Here is a 20,415-nt window from a genome sequence, read left to right on the forward strand (position 1 = left end):
TTTTCCCAAAATACCTGTCAGCAAGTATATCTGTAATAATATAGACCAAAAAAAATAAAATTCAGGAATTTTTTTTTTGACAAATAGATTCCTTACTATGCAACTTAATACAGAACTACTATTTAAACTACAATATAGAAACATATTTACTGTACCCCTTAGAAGCAGTATAAAGGCTTGGGGAAATCAGGGGTAATGGAGGAGCTGAGGGAGAGGGAAGGAGCCCAGGAATGAACCAGGGTTGCTGGATGTGATTGGGAGAAGTAGGAAACAGGTTTGGGGGAGGGGGAAATTGTTAGGGAGTTGGGGAGCCTCCCCAATGCAGACCCTGACTGACCCTCTTGCCCCTCTCATTCATTGTGTCAGGCACATCTGCCCCTGCACCCCCCATCCCTGTGTGCCCCTGCACCCCTTTACCCCCTCGTCCCCATCTGGCCCTGCAGCCCTCTATCCTCCACATCCTCATGTGGCCCTGCAGCCCCTCCCCCCCATTCAGCTCCTGGCTCAATGCTGTCACTCCACTAGCTCCTGTGCCCCCACCCAGTCCGTCGTCCCCCCCGACTAGCTCTCCTGAACATCAGTCTGTGAGCCATCCCCACTCTGTTCCCCCCCCCCACCCACCCACACACACACATATCCTGTGCCTCCTAAACTGGCTCCACAGGCAGGGTGGTGTGATGAACACAGCCGGCTGCTGTGGCAGCGGCCTCTGGTGTGTGAAAGGCAGAACTGCAGGACTTCTGGGGAGGAAATATATTTTATGCACAGAAAAAATAAATTCTGCACATATGCAGTGGTGCAGAATTCCCCAAGGAGTAATGATCACAGTGACATGTCTACACTGCAGCTAAATACCTGTGGCTGGCCCATGTCCACTTGCGTGGGCTTGGGTTAAGGGGCTGTTTATTTGCAGTGTTGACATTTGGGCTCAGGCTGGAACCTGGGCTCTGGGACCCTCCCCACTTGTGGGGTCCCAGAGAGCAGGCTCCAGCCCAAGCCTGAACATCTACACTGAAATTGAACAGTCTGTTAGCCTGAGCACTGCAAGCCTGAGTCAGCTGACACAGGCCAGCTGTGGGTTTTAAATTGCAGTGTAGATATATCCAAGGACCCTTTCTGGCCTTAGAAGATATGACTCATTACTTATGTGACAGATTAGATCAGAGAACCCCCCTGGGAGCTGCCACCCAATGTGCCAAGACTACCTCTGCTCCTGCTTTCCCTGCCAGCTCAGGACTCCAGCACCCTGTCTTGCTGAGCCAGACACTCCCGTCTGCTCCAACAAAGACCCAGGGTCTGAATCACTTGCCCCAAAGGTGCAGGTTTACCTGAAAGCAGCTAACAGAAGTGTTCCTGTCTTTAACCCACAGATGCCCAACTCCCAGTGGGGTCTAAACCCCAAAAAATCCGTTTTACCCTGTATAAAGCTTATACAGGGTAAACTCATAAATTGTTCGCCCTCTGTAACACTGATAGAGAGATATGCACAGCTGTTTGCCCACCCAGGTATTAACACATACTCTGAGTTAACTAATAAGTAAAAAGTGATTTTATTAAATACAGAAAGTAGGATTTAAGTGGTTCCAAGTAGTAACAGACAGAACAAAGTAAGTCACCAAGCAAAATAAAATAAAACACGCAAATCTGTGTCTAATCCAACTGAATACAGATAATCTCACCCTCAGAGATGCTTCAGTAAGTTTTTTCCTCAGACTGGACACCTTCCTGGCCTGGGCACAATTCTTTCCCCTGGTACAGCTCTTGTTCCAACTCAGGTGGTAGCTAGGGGGATTCTTCGTGATGGCTCCCATTCTGTACTGTTCCACCCATTGATATGTCTTTTGCATAAGGCGGGAATCCTTTGTCCCTCTGGGTTCCCACTCCTCCTCACTGGGAAAGCACCAGGTTAAAGATGGATTCCAGTTCAGGTGACATGATCACATGCAGGGCCGGCTCCAGGCACCAGCTTATCAAGCAGGTGCTTGGGGCGGCCTCTCCGGAGCGGGGCGGCACTTTCAGGTATTCGGCGGCAATTCAGCAGAGGGTCCCTCACTCCCGCTCGGAGCGAAGGACCTCCCGCTGAATTGCCGCAGATCGCAATTGCGGCTTTTTTTTTTTTTTTTTTTTTTTTTTTTTTTTTTTGGGGGCTGCTTGGGGCGGCAAAACCCCTGGAGCCAGCCCTGATCACATGTCACTGTAAGACCCCAAGCCTTCATTCCTCCCAGCCTGACTCACAAGAAGGCCTGCCTGCAAACAGAGGCATTCAGTCAATTGTCCTGGCTAATGGGAGTCAATAGTCCAAACCACTTTGCATAATTACAATAGGCCCGCAGAGTTATATTTCATATTTCTAGTTTTAGATACAATAGCGTTACCTTTATACAAATAGGATGATCACACTCAGTAGATTATAAACTTTGTAATGATACCTTACAAGAGACCTTTTGTATGAAGCATATTCCAGTTACATTATATTCACTCATTAGCATATTTTTATAAAATCAGGTAGACTGTAACGTCACAACCTACTTGAAAGAAGAATATACATAATGTGCACAGGAAAGCCATGGCTCTGATCCTACAATGAGATCCACTAGCATAGACCCATGCTTAACGGAACTCTGCAAGGGTGCTAGGGCCTGGTATATCAGTAGCATATGTTTTTTATTAGACTCCAAAGCTTATATATTTACTCATTTATAAATTAATATGGATAGTGTCTGCTTTCATTACAGTTAAAACACACACCTGCACCCCTCTCCTTATCCGTGTATGTGGACATGCATGTGGCCTTTCCACATGGAATGAAAATGGTTGGTTGCTAATGTCATTCTCCTTACTTGCAAATGTAATCAATAGACTATGACCTCTCTTTGTTTATCTGGGCTGTTATTTTTAAGAAATGTGCATTATCCTTACTCTGAAGAATGCTGAATGATCAGTGGAAATACAGAATCCTCACAAAAGGCGTACTGTATATGAGAAGCATGAGTCTGCAGTGCCAAGTTCATAAGGAATTTTAAGCATCCTTAAATTTAATTTTCCTTAATGCTAGTAATTTTCCATTACTGTTGTACTTTTAGGTTGGAGATCGGATTGTCAGTATTAATGGGCAACCTTTGGATGGGCTGTCTCACGCTGATGCTGTTAATCTACTAAAGAATGCTTATGGGAGCATTATCCTGCAGGTATGGTGATAAATTGAACATGCAGCTGCATGAGGGTAGATAAGTGGTGTTCAAAAAAGACTAAGCATCACTGGCACAAGACATCACAGCGCAGTGGGGTGCTTCTTGATGTGAATTATACAGGAAGAAAGCAATAAATTATTATTTTCATTCAAAAATTCTTTATTGCTACCCATACAGACTGTGAATATGATTATAAAAAAGCATAACGGGGAACAAAATGACTTGTTGCTACACATGATAAAGCAACAAAGCTTTTAGCTTCCAACACTTTTTTTAAAAGTAAGGTAGTTACAAATATGGAATGGCTCCTTTTCTTGTGCTGCTAGACTGACTGAGCTGTCCAAAGTATTAATTTCTTTGTTCGTGGAAGTGAAAAAAACCTAAAACTCTAGTTCTGTTTGGTATAAATTATTACATCTCAATTCAATATATTAGTGTGTAGGACTGATTATCAACCAAACTACAGTACTTAGGTACACCGCTGATAAATGTGGCAATTAAGAGCAACCTTGGGAGGAAAAAAATACTATTGAAGAATGTTTAGTTTTTATTTTTGATTACAGCAGCCCTCTTCTGTTTCTCCAGTATACACAACTTGAACCTGCTAAGACGCAAATACTGGATACAAAAATCTACAAAGTAAATTTCAAAAAGAAAAAGCTTGTGATAAATAGTGCAGCGACATCCAATTAATCTGTTGGGTCAGATCCTCAGATGGTATAAATCAGAGTAACTCCATTGAACTCAATGGATCTAAAGCAATTTACTCCAGTTGTGGTAGATATAAGGCTAAATACTCAACCTTGAAACTGAAAGGAAAGTGTAATTGTTTGCTTAAGTGTTTGTAAACGGGTGGAAAGATGCTGCCATTTAGCGGTCTAACTGTTCCCCACTATTATACTCACTACTGGTCTTTTTTTTTTTTTACTGGGATAAAAAAACCCAAACAATCCCAGATTAATCTTTACACAAAGAAATGGGGAAACTACACACCAAGGAGGCGGTTCAAAATAGTGCTGATGCGTTAAATTACTATAAAAATTAGAAACCAAAAGTTTTAAAAAAAAACCTCTAAAATATATTATTAATATTTTGGCAAAGCAAATCTTAACTTTGTGGAACAAAATAAGAAGTGAAATATCAATTAACATAAACATCAAAACACTAGGAAGAAACTGAATAATCCTGAACGCAGTTTTAGACTAGCTTCTTCTCTTTTATATTTGTTCTTGGTAGCTGTTGAGCCAGTTTTGCAGCTGAAATGAGTTGGAGCTTCGTGGATTTACACCAGCTGCGGATCTTGCCTGTTAAATGGTTGTTTATCACATTGTTGTGGCCAGTCAGCACTGTTATTTTGATATCCACTCAGTTCACAAGGTAGAATATGAAGAAGAATGATTTAAGACCAAATGTTACTGATATTAGATGGAGTGCAAAAAATATTAACTCGTTATGTATTTTTAAAGATTAATATTTCTAATGAATCATATTGTCAAACATTCATGTTTAAAAAGAAAAAACGGTCCTTGTATATAGAAGCTGAGGGTTTTTTCTCTCACATTCACAATTGCTAGATAGCTTAGAATTTGCTTAATTTCTCTTACACATTTTGTGTTTTTATTCTCAATACAATGCAGTCCTTTTCCACAATTAAAAAAATTGCGTTTGGGAAGCTAAGAAGTTATTTTTTATAATACAATTAGACAGGTAAGCAAAGTATTCAGGTATATTAGTGGTGGCTGTAAGTATGATGAACAGGAAATGATTATATTAATGCTATGTATTGGTACTTTTCATTACTTTTTTATTAAAACAATATAAGTGGAATAGTTCTATCAGTCTGATAATCATGACTGACATGTCATTAAGTAATTGTATTTATTATCAAGTTAGACCACCTCATGGCAAACTGCACTGAAAGGTCAGATAATTGTGTTCGCTGGGGTGGAAAGGCTTATTATCGGGATGTCCTGGGAAGGGTGTTAAAGGAGTTTGCAAATGGAAGATTAGGTTCTCTGGGGAACAATCATCCCTTCCGGCTGTTTTGATGCTTCAGTTTAAATTAATCTGCTTTCTGCAGGTGTAGTAGTGAGATAAGAAGCTTTTTACAAGGTTGTTGAACTCTGATACATTCTTACTGCCACAGATTTGTGAATATAGATTTATTTGGGCATTGGGCTTTATTTAACAAGGAAATACGACAACTTTCCCCCCTACTGGAATATCGGAATAAATTTGTTTACAGCAACTTCTGTCTTCTGAACTATGTGCAATTCTGCTGTTGTCCTGATTACCCCAAAGGGGGGGTGCCTTATGAGCCTGAAACCTAGAACATGAAACTCGCATTAAAACTGTGGCATTCTGGTTTTTGCTTGATGATTTTACTAATCAGTCCTACACACTAATATATTGAATTGAGATGTAATAATTTATACCAAACACAACTAGAGTTTTAGGTTGATGGGTTAGGACAGAGGTCCTCAACCTTTTTTTTTTTTTTTTCCCCTGAGCCCCCTCACCACCATCACCACCGTACTATTAACAACTCCAGGGTCCAGTGGGTGGGGAGCCTCGCGGCTCTGGGCTTCAGCTGCCAGACAAGGGGGGCTTGGGATTTTAGCCCTGCAGGGTTCCAGGCTTTGGCCACTGGAGGGAGGGGAGGTCTTGGGCATAGATGTACTTTGATTTCTATTGGGGGTGAGGGGCAGGGCCTGGTGGGGTATGGGCCAGCTCTGCATGGCAGGGCCCTGGAAGGGAGTGCCACCTCCACCCCCTGACTCACCTCAGCAGGCCACCAAGCCAGTCTGGGTTGTGGGAGGAGGGCGCAACCAAAAATTATAAATCAAAGCAGGGTGGGGAGGGTCAGCTCAGAAAGTCTGAAAACCTCTCTGAGTGCAGGCAGGGGGTAGCTAGGAGCAGTGTGCAGGCAGTTGGGAGGGGCTCAGGGTGCAGGCAAGGGATAGCTAGGGGCTGTGTTCTGGGAGGGGAACCGCCCCAAGCACGGCAGGCAGCCTGCCTTCGGCAGCTTGCCTGTGGGAGGTCCCCGGTCCCGTGGATTTGGCGGCACGCCTGCGGGAGGTCCGCCGAAGCCGTGGGACCAGCAGACCCTCCGCAGGCATGCCGCCGAAGGCAACCTGCCTGCTGCCCTCGCGGCGACCGGCAGAGTGCCCCCCGTAGTTTGCCACCCCAGGCACGTGCTTGGTGTGCTGGTGCCTGGAGCCGCCCCTGCTCCCTGAGGGCTCTGCCACCCCTGGAGCCAGCTCCACCTGCCGAGGCGGCTCTTATCGGCTGCACAAGGAGTGAAAGGGGGCTGGATGATGAGGAGCAGCTGCAGCCCCCGGGCACCAGCAGCAGCAAGAGATGGGGGAACACCACAGCTGCCTGGCTCCAGCTACCTGCCTCTGACCTGGCCAGGGGGCTGAGAAGCAAGTTTGCTGTCTCCTGGAGTCATCTGAATCATGGTTGTAGAGTGTTCACCCATGGGAAGTGAAAAGCGAAAGCTGTTCACTAATGCGTAGCCTTTACTAGCTAATGTAGAGAGGCATTTCTGAGCTCCACATTTTTACATGGCCCACAGAGAGTAAAATACATTGCAGGAATACAGACAGTGTCTAGAAGAGAAGGGAAATACTTTATTGGAGACAAGGCATATAAATAGAGAACTGAAAAGAATGGATTGAGTTGAAGCCCTCTATACTTCTATTTGTTTCACTGAGAAAGTAAATCATCCTTGAACTTAGCTTCACCTTACATTTCACCTTTCATGTCATTGGTTTCATCTAAAGTATTAAATCCCTATGTGTTCTCTACTCTACTACTATATGTGAATGGCCCACATAGAGATGGTAGTTGAATTTGGGTTTGTGGGCAAGATTACCCAGATATAAGGTGCAGAGGGAGAAGGAGATGTTAGAATTTGTGGGGGCAGAAGGATTAAAATTAGGGCCAGATTTGCTCCCTCCAATGAGAAATAAAAAACCCAGAGATATGGGGGAGAATGAGAAGAAAAACTGAGATCTCCATTCAGTAGCTTCCAACAGATTGGCACTTTGGAAGGTTAGGGTTATTTTGCTCTACGGGATGAGTCGGAGTTTCAGCCTCATGGATGCTTGTATGTCTAGGATTCACCAAAGATCAGGGCCTTTGGTTCGATAGCCTTTGCTTCGTACCATCTCTGATGCCCCCTTTGGGTCCCTTAGGCCTTCCTACCAGCTCTGGGGCACCATTATGTTCCCCTGATGTGGTCCCTTCATCTGCTGTTGACTTTGGAACCCGGCCTCTCTCCATCCACAATGCAGGAACATGTACAAAACTTAATGTAGTATGAAGCCCCAGAGTAATCTGGCCTTAAATTAGAATAAAAGTGTTGTGCTGTATTCTGGCAGAAAATTTGGCGGTCCTCTTACATTTTCTTCATGTATCTGTGATTTGAATGTAATTCGAGTTCAAATTATAGAGGACTTAAAAGATTTAAAAAATATTTTATATCAAGTTTTGATTGTAAAAAGTAGCTATTTTTCTTAACATACTCAGTATTTGTTGTGTAATAAGTAAAGATGTTGTTTAGCAGTCGGACCCATTGCTGACATTTTCTCGCATTCTGACTTTCAGGTTGTAGCCGACACCAATATCAGTGCCATAGCTAGCCAATTAGAGAGCATGTCTGCTGGATGTAATCTTAACTCCCCTACTCTTGATTGTCATTCTGAAGATCCAGAGTAAGTATGCACTCTTTGATGTTGGAGTACTCTACTTCAGAGTACTGCCTAAAGGATACTCAAACATTTCCCTTCCCTCGCACAGGCATGGACAGTGTGTTTGCTCTCTTCTCTTGTCATTTCTTTTTCACCTAATTTTTCAGCACCTTTTAAATGCTCACTATTGTCCTCTACTGGCAAGGAGTGGAACCATACCTGCCTTCATCTGGTAATTCAAGTGTGAATCTTCATGCTTTTGTTTTTGATAGATTTCCAAAAAGCACATCTCCGTAGATTTTCCAGTTGATGTGTTGTCATGATGGTTCTGCTCCTGTTTCACAGCTTCCTCTTTGAAATGAGTTATGACAACTTCAATTCAAAATAATTCATCATCTCAGGGATTAAACAAGAAGAGGTTTTCCAAAAGGGGAGGAGGGGGATTGATATAAATGTTCCAAAAGTGCATGTATTTTGCTGAGCTTGAAGATATTCATTTATATTAAAGGGATTCTGTCTTCCACTAGCTTTTTCATTGTATTGTTCCTTTAGTCAATAATAATAATGCTTAGCGCTAACTGTGGAAAAACAAAAAAATCACAAATATTATCTCAAATTGTTGCATGAATGAGATCTGTCCATGTCTCTCTTGTGTTCTCTTTCCATGAATGTACATCCAGCCAATTTGAACTCTCACAAATATTTGAAAAAAGGTAGTTTTCATTTGAAGTTAAGAAGTTGTGGGAACTATTTTAAGCTTGCGTGTGCTAATATTTGCATTGAGTGCTTGTGCATTTCTCCAGTCAAAGAGCACAAATCAGATTGATTTGACCAACTCAGATTATGGACTGAGAGTATTTGATATTTTGCTAAAGTTTTTTTTTAAAGTCAGATACAGAAAAAAAATTGAATATTTTTCCAAACCATGAATCAATCTAAGAAACTGCCTTCCTGCTCACAAATATTAAGCAAGCGGAAAAACTAAATCCATCAAATAATTTTTTCATTGTAAACTATTTATTCAGCTCCACTGTTTACAGAGTGTGTTACGTCTGTAAATTACCTTGTGCGCTCATGAACTAGTAATGTTTCAAAACACTGGTGAGATAGAGATGAATACCCCATTTTTCATATGGGGAAACTGAGATATGAATGATTATGGGCCCAATACTGCATGTTACTCCAGGTTGGTGGACTTCTGAACCTGCACAGAGAAACTTTTAAAACTGGGGCCTATGTGATGTTTGGTCCATGCTATAAGGCTGCGATTGAGCTGAAATTAGCACTCAGGAGTTCCTGACTTCCAGTTTTATGTTCTGTTCACTAGACAACATTGCCTCTGAAGTCAGGTGATGATGTTGTGTTGCTATGAAATTATGTTGCAAATTCACTTCTCCTAAACTGGGGGAGAAGATGGACTGTCAGGGAGCAAATCTTATTTAAAAACACATAGCAATTGTGTGGGCCTTACTCTTGAATCACAGTCTGCTATTGGGGAATAATGTGCTCTTTTTGAGTCCTATTAAAGGAAGTCTATACAAAGTGAAGTCAATGGGACTCTGCTTGGGTTCACGGGTCCATGCTAGTGCATTCCAGCGTGGGATCAGAGCCATGGTTTGTGAAATTATGAAAAATATCTTAAAAGGAAAATGGGTGTATTTATTTGAATCGATTTGAAAGTCTGAATCTATTTGAAAGTGTTCCTTCTACAGAAAGACTCTCACAGGATATATATTGTTCTTCTAAGTGGTATTCATTGTTTTTTCAGGGCTCCTCAGCCTAAGATTATTGCTTTGGAGAAAGGTGCTGATGGCCTGGGTTTTAGTATTGTAGGGGGATATGGAAGTCCCCATGGAGATCTGCCCATTTATGTCAAGACTATATTTGCCAAGGTATCTTTTTTCCTTTTTGCATATATCTTTTAAAACCCCTAAAATTAGGAACAGATAACAAGTCTAATGCAAAAGAATTGTGTCCAAAACTCATTGTCTGGGTATGTGTGATTTGATCATCACTGCCGGGACCCAAAGCTCACTATCAGCTAGCAAGGATGAGGGAAAAGCTGCTATTTTATTATACTGACATGTGGAAAGAGAGACCTTATCTGAGCAAATACATGTTACTCTGTGTATTTGGGAAATGTCTTTAAAATAATCTGTATAAGGCTTTATTTATCTGTAGGTCTCAAAGTGCTGTGCACCATAGGCGCCAACTTTTCCTGGCACCGGTGGGTGCTTGCACCCCCTCATCCCCGGCCCTGCCCCAACTCCACCCCTTCTCTGCCCCGTCCCGCCCCTGCCCCACCCCCATTCCAACCCCTTCCCCAAAGTCCCTGCCACAACTCCGCCCCCTCCCTGCCCCTATTGGACTCCTTCCTCAAATCCCCGCCCCCGCCTCCTCCCCGCTCCTCCCCCCTCCCTCCCACAGCTTGTTACTGCAAAACAGCTGTTTCATGGCGGCAAGCGCTGGGAGGAGAAGCAGGGGAGGAGGTGGAGGTGAGCTGGGACGGGATGTAGGGTGGGGAGCTGCCAGTGGGTGCAGAGCACCCACAAATTTTTCTCTGTGGGTGCGTCGGAGTCGGCACCTGTGCTGTGCACAAGTGTATAAGTAGCGTTTTACATTTGGGAAACAGTTGCAGGGAGGTAAATGTCTTGCTAAGGTCACAAAGTTAGTTGCAAAGCCAGAAGTAAAACTTAGGTCTCTGTGGTCAGACACTCCTTCAGTCCACGTTGCGGCCAACTTTGATGAGAAAAGACTCTGTGAAAGGGGAAGATGCTATCAGCCTGATTCTCCATTGCCCTGCGTGTTGTGAGGTCACTTACACTAGTGAAATCTGGGTATAAAATGCTACCATATCACAACAGTAGTGTTTTACACTTTGCACTGGTGTAGATGACTTCACAAGGGGCAGGGCGATGGGGAATCAGGCCTTACGACTTTATTAATTTTTAACTTACCTGTTTCCAACTTGGGAAGTGCTCAGCACCACCACAGCCTCCCCCGTCTCTCCTTTTTTAACTTTCAAAGTTGTAGTTTCAAAAGCTTTGAAAGGGGCGGTGGGGGTTTTACCTGCTGTGCTCAGCTCTCATTCAAGAGGAGGATTCCTGCCTGCAGCCGGACAGTCTTGCTTTCTCGCAGCTAAGGTCCTGTGTAAACGTGGACCAAGCCACAGAATTTGCATCGGGCTTCCAACTTCCCTAAAGATATGGCATGCATGAATCCAAGATCTTGGTTTGGCCCATTGTAAAAATAGGGACTAGTCATGAAGTGCAGATCCGCATCCTAATTTCCCCATCACTCACTGGTGTCAAGATCTGGAATTCTGGCTCAGCTGAATTCTAGCCCTGTTGAATTAGGAGCGCTTAACAGAAAGATGTGTTAGCATAAAGTCACTTTTATAGTACAGCCTCAGTGAAATAGACCAAACAGAGAAAATGGTAGGGGACCGATGTAAGGCTGCATAAATATCTGGAGGGTTCCACAAACATCTCAGGCCAGTGGTTTTGTAGAGTGTTCAGGGCACTTAGAATTGATTTTTCTCTTCAGTGAATCCACAAACTTCAATAGAAGAAAAGACTGTGGGACTAGTACTTAGGTTTCAGAATGCCTGTTTGTCTTTACCTTCAAATAACCTCTTGTGTAGACTCTCTAGGCATGTTTCTAATCACTGGTTTGCTTTATACTGACTCCAAGGCCCATCAGATGCAGCCCAGATGGAGAGCAGACTGCCTTTATAAGCTTTGGGCACAAGGCCAGGAGTTTAGTGTCATTTTCCTGTCCTAAAGCCATCAATGCATTCACGAACCTTGATGTGACATCACTACTGCACAATAATACAAATGATTATTAATAATAATAATGCCTCCTGCCTTTTATGTCATTGGGAACCTTATGCCTTCAGCAATACATTTAGTAGTTTTAGTGGAACATCCCCAGTGTTTTGCTCTGTTTTATGTAACTTTACCTACATTTTGGGGGGGGGGGGAAATAAAGTCCACCCTTGGCACTGAGCAAAAAATAAATAAATAAAAACTAAAATCTTCCAGGTTTCTATAAATACTTTTCTCTTTGATCTTCTGTACCAGTTCAGATGCTTGGGTTAGGATTCTTCCCAATAAGCAGATGAACACAGAACGGTAAAGGCCTGGCTTTCATTTGCATGGTGGTCCTGCTAGACTACTATTGGCAGTGTAAAGGGGCTTTAAAGTGAGTGTGTCTAACGGGGCCATTGTGTAAATGAGAATCGGGATCTGTAACTTTGAGGGTGTCGCTTCCCACTCATATGAGAGTCAAGCCACCTCTCAGCTTTCAGCTGTTTCTCTCTCCAGCAGGCAAAGAACACTCACCCTAGAAGGCTGCTGCTGGAGGAGAGCAGGCCTCTGAGGCAAAACAGAAGCCCTGTGGTGCCCACCCTGTGCAGCTGCCCTAACAGCACACATAAGGCCCTCAGTCCCTCATCCAGTGCCCCACCTCCTTGTCCCAGAAAAGAAACCTGGGCCAGGTGGGACCATCCTCCAGATCAGCCATGCATTGCTAAACCCTTCCACCTAAGGGATGGCTCAGACTCAGAAGTGGTGAGTGGGAAGGGTCTAGATAGAAAGTCCTAGAAAGGTCCCACTGTCCTTCAAAGGACTCTGCCCCATTAAGGGAGAAGGGGTTCAGGAGCTCCCAGCCAGATTCCTCCACTGAGGATTGCAATGGCTCTAGCCATCAGACAAAGGAAGAAAGGAAGTACAGCCCTCCTTCTGCTTCAAAGACTTGACCCCTTCCTTGAGGAGGAACAGATGTCCCAGAAAAGGACACAAACAGGACAGCAAATCCCCCATGTCCACCCATCCACATGCATCAAGCCTCTATCAAATACCATCAGCATTTGCCAGCACGATACTGAGTCATGGCTGCAGGAAAGAGTTGAGGTTTAAAATTGGTAACAAAGAGAATTAATGTTGTTGAGCGGTGTCATGCTGTATTTTTTTAAAGTAATTTAGAAGTAAGTCACATCAAATTGTTTGGTCATTTTTGTTGTTTGCAGGGAGCAGCTGCGGATGATGGCAGATTGAAGCGCGGCGATCAGATTTTAGCAGTTAATGGAGAAGCTTTGGAAGGTGTTACTCATGAGCAAGCTGTAGCTATTCTGAAATGCCAGAAAGGATCTGTAACATTAACAGTGTTATCATGAATCTCATTGCACATGTGGAGATGAATGCAATTATTTTAAAACATCGTAGAGCTGCTATAATAATGTACAGTCCTGAGTGAGATGAAAAACAAACTCCAGTAAGATTAGTATATTCTAATCCTATTGCCTGTATGGCTAGTGTACATCTATGGTTTCATTTAGTCTTATAAATGAAGCTTATTGGTCAGTGATTTTTCTACTACTTTAATATCTTGTGGCTTCTGTTTCCTCTCAACAAGGTTAACTTAGAAAACTTTAATGAACTGTATGTGTTTTACTTTAGTTAAACATCAGTTTATCCCCACCAATGGGAAATCCCTGTTACAGTTGCTGAAACTGGAATTAACGCACACACACACGAGAATTTAGATCATCATCTGATGAGGAGAAATAAATGCTAAATGACTTGTCATCTCACTCATTATTTACTTATGCTAACTGTCCTTTCAAGTATGCCAGAAAACATTAATAATGTAATTAAATTACCACTGTTCCAAATGACGAAATATCCGATTCTCCTCTGGGAAAGTGTTTGTGCTCTGCACAGGAAGTTTGACAGCCAATGCTAACTTTTCATATTTATCTCTCTGGATAGGTCCATGCCAGTTAGTGATTATTATTGTGATGGGTCAATTTGCAGCCTTTAACATTTAAAAAAAAAACTGGGGAGGGGCCTGTTTTTTCAGGTCTTTCAAAATCTCCGACAGTCTTTTAAGATCTTGATGTGGCATGAGCAACATGTCTTATTCAGTTCTAATTAATGTTTTACAGAAAAAGAAATGTTCTGAAATGACCAAGATGCTCAGTACATGCATTTGTAATTGTGCTGAATTGCAGTACTAGTGTCCACAGTTAGACTTCTAAGAAGGCCAGAGTTTGCCTCCATAATGTGGTACTATAATTCAGCTAATGTGAAAGCTAGTAAGTTGTGATTCCCACTGGCGCTGAGGGCTAAATGAAGGCAGATTGAACCATTTTGCAAGTTTCCAAAAGTCTGCATGGTGTCAGCTGGTGTGGGAAAGGGACCTTTACTTATCAGAAACTATCACTCATCCAGTATCCTGTGCTTCAGATTGCTAGAACCTAGTTTTGTGCAATGCCACTAAGAGATTTAGCAAGTGAACTTGTAAAGCAAATAAGTGGTAATGCAAGTCTGTGCAATTTAATCTTTCTAACTTTGTGGAGACTGGTGGCATGCAGAAAGCACCTCAGTATGATGTAGGGCTAAGAGGGCTAATTTTTGATGATGATGATGATACAGCAAGGAAAAGTGAATACAAAAAAGGAAAAGTATTGAAATCGGCAGCTGATTTAATTATCAGTTGTGTGTGAGACCTTCCTATCGGTAAATGAAACCAGGCTTTCTTTCAAAATCCTATAATTACTGTTCTTCAGTATGTTTTAGCTAAAATGTGATATTATTCTGACTATATAAAGAAAAGTATATTGAAGTGAGGTTAAAAGGGATAAAGTAGTAAGCATACTACTTACTAGAGTAGTAAGTAGTAAGAGGTGATGCCCTCTCATTAAGAATGTTGTTTTCCTTATCTCATTTAAAAATTATCTCTAAATATAACAAATCACAAAGTGCATTAACTTGTTGGAATATTTTATGGGTATTCCATAAATAGTGCCTGAAAGAGACTTATGTTTTAAAATGGATTTCATTTCCATTGTGCTGGTTGATTTATTAATATGAAGTGTTAGTGGAATCTTGTTTATTTAGATGCACATCAAACGTCCAGAGGTACCGAATTGAAGAACTTTTAACTACCCACCTTTGGTTTCCAGAACATCCAAGTATGCAAAAGCTAAATGCACCTAGATAAACCTTTTAGATGCACCTTGATAAAACAGTGTTGCAAGGTTATGACCAAAATCTAATGACTATTCTGATCAAATAACCATTACATGCATAATATTGCAACATTATTCTATTAAATTTTACATGGCCATTTGTCATCTCTTATGCACATATGGTTGATATAAAAATATAGAATTTATGGACTGAGATTTTGCACTTCTCATTGTTCAGATTTGAGATAATATTACTGCTTCTTGTAACTTGCACTTTTTCTGTGTGCTGAGTATGTTACTGCCAAAAATTGCATTGCAACTACTTGACAAACCAGTGAACATGTGGGGAAGGCAAGTACAGTATTTAAAGGACCAATTCTAGAATTAAATTTCAGTTATGCTTGTCTGGGTCGAAGTGTTCTGGTTTGTTAAAATTGTTATCTATGTCTGTGCAGGGGGAAAAAATGAAACTTACTGATAGTATGTTTATGTATATCAGTAAAATAAGATGTTTTATTTCCAAAGATTCTAAATAAAGTTCAGTTACTAAGAAGTTGTGCATATTTTTTTTTGTGCTTTTAAAGAATTTTGCTTCAAGTCCATATTACAGAAAGTTTTATCCCAGGGTGTAATGTTTTGCTATTGACAGTAATGAGCCTCACTTACTTTCCAGTAGGAGTATGAATGTCTATAGCTATGGGACTGATCAGAGAATGTTTTGACAGGCAGCTGAGTCCATCCCTCCCAGCCAATCAGATTGCTTTTGGAGTGAAACGTTGGGAGCAAGCTATCTTGTGTACATCCATACTCCTTTAAAACACTAATTCCTCTGATGCAAACTATTCTAGGGTGTTAATTAACCAATTAGTTTTAAGCAGGGAAGCACCAACAAAGCAATCAGGTTGGGAATACTGGGATCCAGAGTAGTGAGTTGGGAGGGAGGGAAGTGTGAATGGAAAATCAGGGTGGCCATTGCGGCAGGATATGTCAGGGGTCAAAGAAGAGCAAAGGGCTCAGCAGAAGAGCAAGTGTAGGAAGTCTGGTTGCAGGAATTTTGCAAAAGCTCTTGGTAGTACTGCTCCCCACAGCCCCAAACCAATCCGAGGTCTTCTCCAAAAGACCCCTGGCTATGGATTGAAGATCCTCATTTGTCATGGGTTTTATTTTCATAAAGGTCATGGTTTATTCACAGTCCCCTCTATAGCTTCCCCAGGCAGCCAGAGGAGTTGTAGGAGGAATGGTAAATAATCTGTGATCTGCGTGGCTCGATCAGTGGCAGTCAGTAATTCTATTTATACTTTCTAGACTATCACCACAAAGAAAAGGGCAAGAGACTGGCTCTGTATTCTAGGATTCTCCCTTATATTTCCACTTCCTCCAATCCAGGGCAGCTTTAGCTGTTTGCTTGCCAGGCCCTGAAGGAGCAAAAGATCTTGGGTTCTATCCCCTTTGTAGTTGTCAATGCCTCTGTGACCCTACAGCTCAGTATAAGATGATGTTCTTGCAACCACACACTCATGACACTAGTTTAAAGTCTACTTCCAGACACTAGGTTAACTGGGAATAATAAAAGGATTGTGTCAGATTATACTTCTACTTGAGGAAGAGCTGTAATGCCACTAAATACCTCGTAATTAATCAAATGGTGATTACCACCATGGAAGTGTCACATATAGAGCCTATTGAGGTAATATGATTATGCTGAGATGGAGCAGTTGTTATACCTTCGCCTGAAAGGACTGGAATGAATTAATTTAACATTACACATGTGTAAAACTGAGCATTGGTGCATAATTCCATTATCGTCTTTCTCCACAGTTTCACACTTTGTATCCATAATTTAGCTGCATGTATACTTGATTTAAAACACGGTCTTAGTCATTGTTTTCCTTCTCAGTTATGAATATTTTGTTCTCTGATATTACGGACAATCCTGTGATATCCAGATCCTTTTAAGAGAAAGACAAATAAGACCTTTTCACTGTACTGTAATGCTCTAAGCTTAAAAGGAACAAGGATCTTTTTCACTGTCTTAGACCTTGTCTAAAGACACAAGTTCTATATATAATTCTAATATAATATAATACTGGAATTTTATTAGCTCTTTGTATGATAATGCCTAGGAGCCCCAGTTATGGACAAGGACCCCTTTGTCCTAGGCATTGTGCAAACACAGAACAAAAAGACGGTCTGTGCCTCCAAAAACTCACAATCTAAATAGCTGCAGCATTATAGCCTGGTCTACACTGGGGGCGGGGGTGTCAATCTAGATACGCAACTTCAGCTACGAGAATAGCGTAGCTGAAGTCGACGTATCTTAGATCGACTTAGAATCATTTATTTTGCGTCCTCATGGCGCAGGATCGACAGCTGCTGCTCCCCCATTGACTTTGCTTCCGCCTCTCGCCGAGCTGGAGTTCAGCAGTCAACGAGAGAGCGATTGGGGATCGATTTATGGTGTCTACACGACACGCCATAAATAGATCCCCGATAGATTGATCGCTACCCGCCAATCCGGCAGGTAGTGTAGACGTACCCTATGAGCCCTAGTGTACCACTATAAAAGTGCTTAATATCAGTTTAGTTTATTCCCATGCAGGGAGGCACATTTATTATTGATACAATTTCCTCCACATGCAGGGTTTTACTGGCATAAATATATTAGTTAAAAAAAATCACCCACCCCTCCAAAATAGTTGCACCAATAAAAATGTGTGTGTAAACCAATGAAACTCATCTAGAGGTGCATTAGATAGAATAAAATACACACACAGAACAGAGTTCACACTTTACACAGAAACCGTATTTCTTACCAGAGCTGCGGTCACTTACATAGTCTCCGCAGCAAACTTCCACAGGGTGGAGCTGGAGAAGATCATTCTCATAAAGTCTTATGATTTCCCCCCTGCCCTCCCACCCCGGGGTTCCAAAAGGAAATTAATTATTCCTTTTAATGAGTCATCCTTCCAATCCTGCAAAACTGTCTCTTAGTATCTTAGATTTCCTTTACTGCAGTTTGAGATGTACTGTCTGAAAGGGTGTGTATTGGAAATAAATGATAGCATGACAGCGTGAAGCCCAAACTTTCTTCTGACATTGTGGGAAATCCTCCTTGGAGGGTGCTAGCTTGAACTATATAACATAAGATCCTTTAATAAAGGCAATAAATGTTAGAAATCACAAAACATAAAGTCACCCCTCTGGCCAGTGAGAGCAGATCATGGGTTGGTTTCTGGGTGAAAGAATCAATGACATGGAGTCTGGGTATTTTCTTACTGTAACTCAGTTATTTACAATCTGTGAACAAAGATGTTCACAAACATCACAGCAGCAAACCCCTCTTTCTAAAACGTCATCCCAAACAGTGATGGCACGAGCAGACTAAACAATTGCTTAGGGTTCCAAGCAGCTCAAGAGTTAGTATTACCTGCAAAATGCTGTTCATCTTATTTAACATGGAGTTTTTAACCCATGTATTAGTGTGTGTTGCATTGGCATATTTTTTGTTTTGTGGCAATAATGCAATTAGTATTTTTAAAGGTTGGGTGAGGAGCAAAGGGAACCCCTAAAAATATTCCTGCTTAGGATCCCTGATGGGCTACTACTGCCTCTGATCCCAAACACCTAGGAACAACTCTGCCCTGGGAATTAACTGTAATTAGAGCGATTAAAGCAGAGAGAGAACTCCCACTGCTTGCAACAGCTCCTCTTAAAAAAACCATTGTATCACAAAGCAACAATGCAGCTTTCACTCAGCATGAACACTGCTCACACAGGAAAAGGAGTTTGTAAGACTGTAACAGCACCATCTGGTGACGCCTACCATAGCAGATCTTAAGGTGGCCATCCTGCAGCAAAAAAACTTTAGGACCAGACTTCAAAGAGAAACTGCTGAGCTCCAGTTCATCTGCAAATTTGACACCATCAGCTCAGGATTAAACAAAGACTGTGAATGGCTTGCCAACTACAGAACCAGTTTCTCCTCCCTTGGTTTTCACACCTCAACTGCTAGAACAGGGCCTCATCCTCCCTGATTGATCTAACCTCGTTATCTCTAGCTTGCTTCTTGCTTGCTTATATCTACCTGCCCCTGGAAATTTCCACTACTTGCATCCGAAGAAGTGGGTATTCACCCATGAAAGCTCATGCTGCAAAACGTCTGTTAGTCTATAAGGTGCCACAGGATTCTTTGCTGCTTCTACCATAGCAACAGTGAGCATACATACAAAAGGCAATGCACATTCTGAATGAATATTTATGGGGTTTGGCCTGTGGCCGAGTGAGGACCCAAGTCTGACCATGATCTTTGCCATGATGGTTGTGGAATGAGGTTTCTGATAACACTGAAACACAAGAGGGAAAAGCAAACGCTCATGTAACTGAACTGTCAGATCTGACATGATCCCTGTGGCTGCATGGAGCATGTGTAGCTTAAACAGCCACCACAGTGATTGGGAACCTGGCTCCCATATGGCCAACGCTCCTGATTTTTGCAGGAGTCAGGGAAGGGATTTTGGCAGGGGCTGGAGCCAGTCTCTAAATAACGCCAAGAGTGCCAGCCCTTGGAGAATTTGAGCCCTCTGGTTGGCTCAGGGTGACCAGATGTCCTGATTTTATAGGGACAGTTCCGATATTTTTGAGTCTTTTTTCTTATATAGGCTCCTATTACCCCCCCCCGATCCCAATTTTTCACATTTGCTGTCACCCTAGGTTGGCTGTCTGCCTCCTGAGACAGAATAACCAATCCGTGCTGCAGCTGGCAGAGCTCGCTCTCTACCTCTTTTCCTCCCCTTCCTACCCGCTCTTGCCCCAAGAAACCTGAAGCCATTCTCACAGGAGGGGAGCGGGGAGCTGAAAAGCCCAGCTGCTCAGGATGGATCTCACTCCTCCTCTCCTGTGAGCAAGGGGGACAGAGGTCTCTGACCCTCTCACGTCCCTGCCTGCAGCTCAGCCTGGGAAGGTGAAAAGCCCTGGAGCTGCTCCGCCCAGGAGAAGCAGAGGTGAGATGGGGGGATAATTTGGGAGAGTGAACAGCACTGATGTTCCTCCCTCCCACCCACACACTGACTAGAGGGAGGTCAAAAGACAGACATTTCCCCCGTCCCCTTCCCCCCCCCGCATACAACCTTTTTCTTTTACCTCGTGATTTTGAATCATTGGAGGTTGGCAGTCCTGTGGTTCTCTTCTCACATCCACTGAGTAAGGTTGCTATGTGTCCAGTTTTTGACCAGGCTGTTAACAGGCCGGTTGGCGGTGCTGCGGGTTTAAGACAGGCTAGTCCCTACCTGTCCTGGCACCAGGCTGCACCCTGGAAGTAGCCAGCAGGTCCAGCTCCTAGGCGGGGGACCATGGGGCTCTGTGCACTGCCCCTGCCCCAAGCACTGGCTCTGCACTCCCATTGGCTGGGAACCGTGGCCAGTGGGAGCTGGGGGAGGGGTGCCTGTGGGCAAGAGCAGCGCGCACAGCCAGGACAGGCAGGAGCCTGCCTTAGCCCCACTGACCGGGAGCCGCCCGGGGGAAGCCCGTGCCCCAAACCCCTCATCCCTGGCCCCAC

The 20,415-nt window shown here is 42.9% G+C and overlaps 1 protein-coding gene across 6 annotated transcripts in view; it reads left to right on the forward strand.

Annotated features, from left to right (window-relative positions):
- The window catches only part of PATJ (PATJ crumbs cell polarity complex component), a 216,834-nt gene extending 201,431 nt beyond the window's left edge, over positions 1-15,403 (forward strand). For all 6 annotated transcript variants that reach the window (XM_045028182.1, XM_045028179.1, XM_045028180.1 and 3 more), the window contains 4 exons: positions 3,084-3,188; positions 7,803-7,909; positions 9,654-9,777; positions 12,918-15,403. In XM_045028182.1, coding sequence (XP_044884117.1) covers positions 3,084-3,188; positions 7,803-7,909; positions 9,654-9,777; positions 12,918-13,064 — 483 coding nt within the window. In that variant the 3' untranslated portion in view covers positions 13,065-15,403. The remainder of the gene's footprint in view (positions 1-3,083; positions 3,189-7,802; positions 7,910-9,653; positions 9,778-12,917) is intronic.
- Positions 15,404-20,415: the final 5,012 nt, after the last annotated feature.

The sequence above is a fragment of the Mauremys mutica genome, chromosome 8, assembly GCF_020497125.1.
Source record: "Mauremys mutica isolate MM-2020 ecotype Southern chromosome 8, ASM2049712v1, whole genome shotgun sequence".
In the NCBI taxonomy this organism is placed as follows: Eukaryota; Metazoa; Chordata; order Testudines; family Geoemydidae; genus Mauremys; species Mauremys mutica.